This window comes from Arachis ipaensis, chromosome B04 (assembly GCF_000816755.2).
Source record: "Arachis ipaensis cultivar K30076 chromosome B04, Araip1.1, whole genome shotgun sequence".
Classification (NCBI taxonomy): Eukaryota; Viridiplantae; Streptophyta; class Magnoliopsida; order Fabales; family Fabaceae; genus Arachis; species Arachis ipaensis.
The window spans coordinates 124,779,554-124,781,169 of NC_029788.2; the positions used below are offsets into that span (position 1 = coordinate 124,779,554).

General features: G+C 32.1%; 1 protein-coding gene across 2 annotated transcripts in view; it reads left to right on the forward strand.

Annotated features, from left to right (window-relative positions):
* LOC107638111 overlaps positions 1-1,381 on the forward strand; it is a 2,233-nt gene extending 852 nt beyond the window's left edge. The window contains exon 2 of one of the 2 annotated variants that reach the window (XM_016341284.1): positions 412-1,381. In XM_016341284.1, coding sequence (XP_016196770.1) covers positions 412-1,047 — 636 coding nt within the window. In that variant the 3' untranslated portion in view covers positions 1,048-1,381. Of the gene's footprint in view, positions 1-358 lie in introns of both variants that reach the window. The other variant, XM_016341285.2, reaches the window with a different exon arrangement.

The following is a 1,616-nucleotide window of genomic DNA, read 5'->3' on the forward strand; positions in this document are numbered from 1 at the left end:
GCAACTATTATCTCTAGCTGAAAACGGAATGTTTAATTTTACGTGTGCATACAAATTAAGGAAATAAACTGATGATTGAGAAATGTTATTTGTACACTAAAATCAGTCATTAATATATTTATGTATAAATATATGTATGATTTAATTTATTTTTAATATATATTTATATCTTAACATGTATTTTATACTGATAGCTGACTTTAGTGACTAATTTTATATATGGAATTTAAATCATGAATATTAGTAATACAGTTGCTTGCTTGCATTGGATAGAATTTGTAAAGAACAATTTTAAGTTTGAGAAACATTTCTAAAGTAATACGAATATGAATTAATTCATAATGTGTTTTAAGTATAGATGATGGCAAACTAGCTAACACAGTTGGAATAATGTCCTCCGTTTCTTGTCAGCCGAACACTGAAAACAACGGTACCCTTCCTCTCCGCCTGCAAGGTTTTGAGGCGGGTAACAGTAATGAAGGTGCAATATTGGGACTATGTTATGCTTTCATTTTTTATCGGCTGTACAACACTTCTCCATCAACATCTGCAACAGATGCACACTCATCATCATCGATAAGTATTGGGAAAGCAGTTGGTACATACAACAGAACTATGGCATGGATGGCTGGGTTCTTTGTTTGTTGTGGTTTAATTCTGTACCTGATTCGGAGACACCAAGCAGAATTACGATTTCTTCAGGTTGTTCTTTTGATAGTTCTGACAATCATATATCTCAGTGAATTGGGAGGTATTTTTTCGGGGATTCTTGTTGAATTCGGCTCTTCAGCGTGGCCTCTCTTCTTGTTTGCTATGTCTGTATCTCTTGGCCTTTCCTTCGTTTGTTCTTCAGTCGGATTATTTTATGTTCGATGCACTCAACGCCACCCAAGAGATGGAGTGCTGAATCAAGGAGTAGAATTGCAACCACACCAAAACAATGCAGTAGCCGCCATGGAACCGCCTCGCCAAAACGAGGGAATACTGAAATTAGTCTCCAATGCTATCAATTTTATAAATACAACATTTGGCGGATCAGCTTCATGAATTATGCTTGCTTTATTAATAAAATATTTGTACCATTTTTGTATATATCTTCTTTAAACACTCGGGACATTAAAGATAATAGGATGTATACAAAGATAAAACGTATAAATATTTTTCTTCTTATTAATAAAGTAAGTATAATTTATTAAAGATAAATCGTTTTTCTTGCCTCGATCCGCAATTTATGATTGGGAGTGCCATCATGTACAAATACCATCTTTCTGGTTTACAGTAAGGACCGTTTTATTTTCCTGTCTTGTTTAATTTGTAATATTTCAGTCATTCGGTGTATGCATGCATGTGTGAATGTCCTTGATGAAGAGATTATCATCTTTCTTTTCTGGTAAGAGTTTCACCAAACTAATATTATGAATTTATATATAATACGAGATATGCTACGTATACACTAAAATCAACCGCCAAATTAAAGTCACCTATCAGTATAAAATACATATTAGAATATAAATACACATTAAAAATAAATCAAACAATATATATTTATACACAAATATATTAGTAGTTGATTTTAGTGACTAATTTTAATGTACAAATAGCATTTTTAATATAAT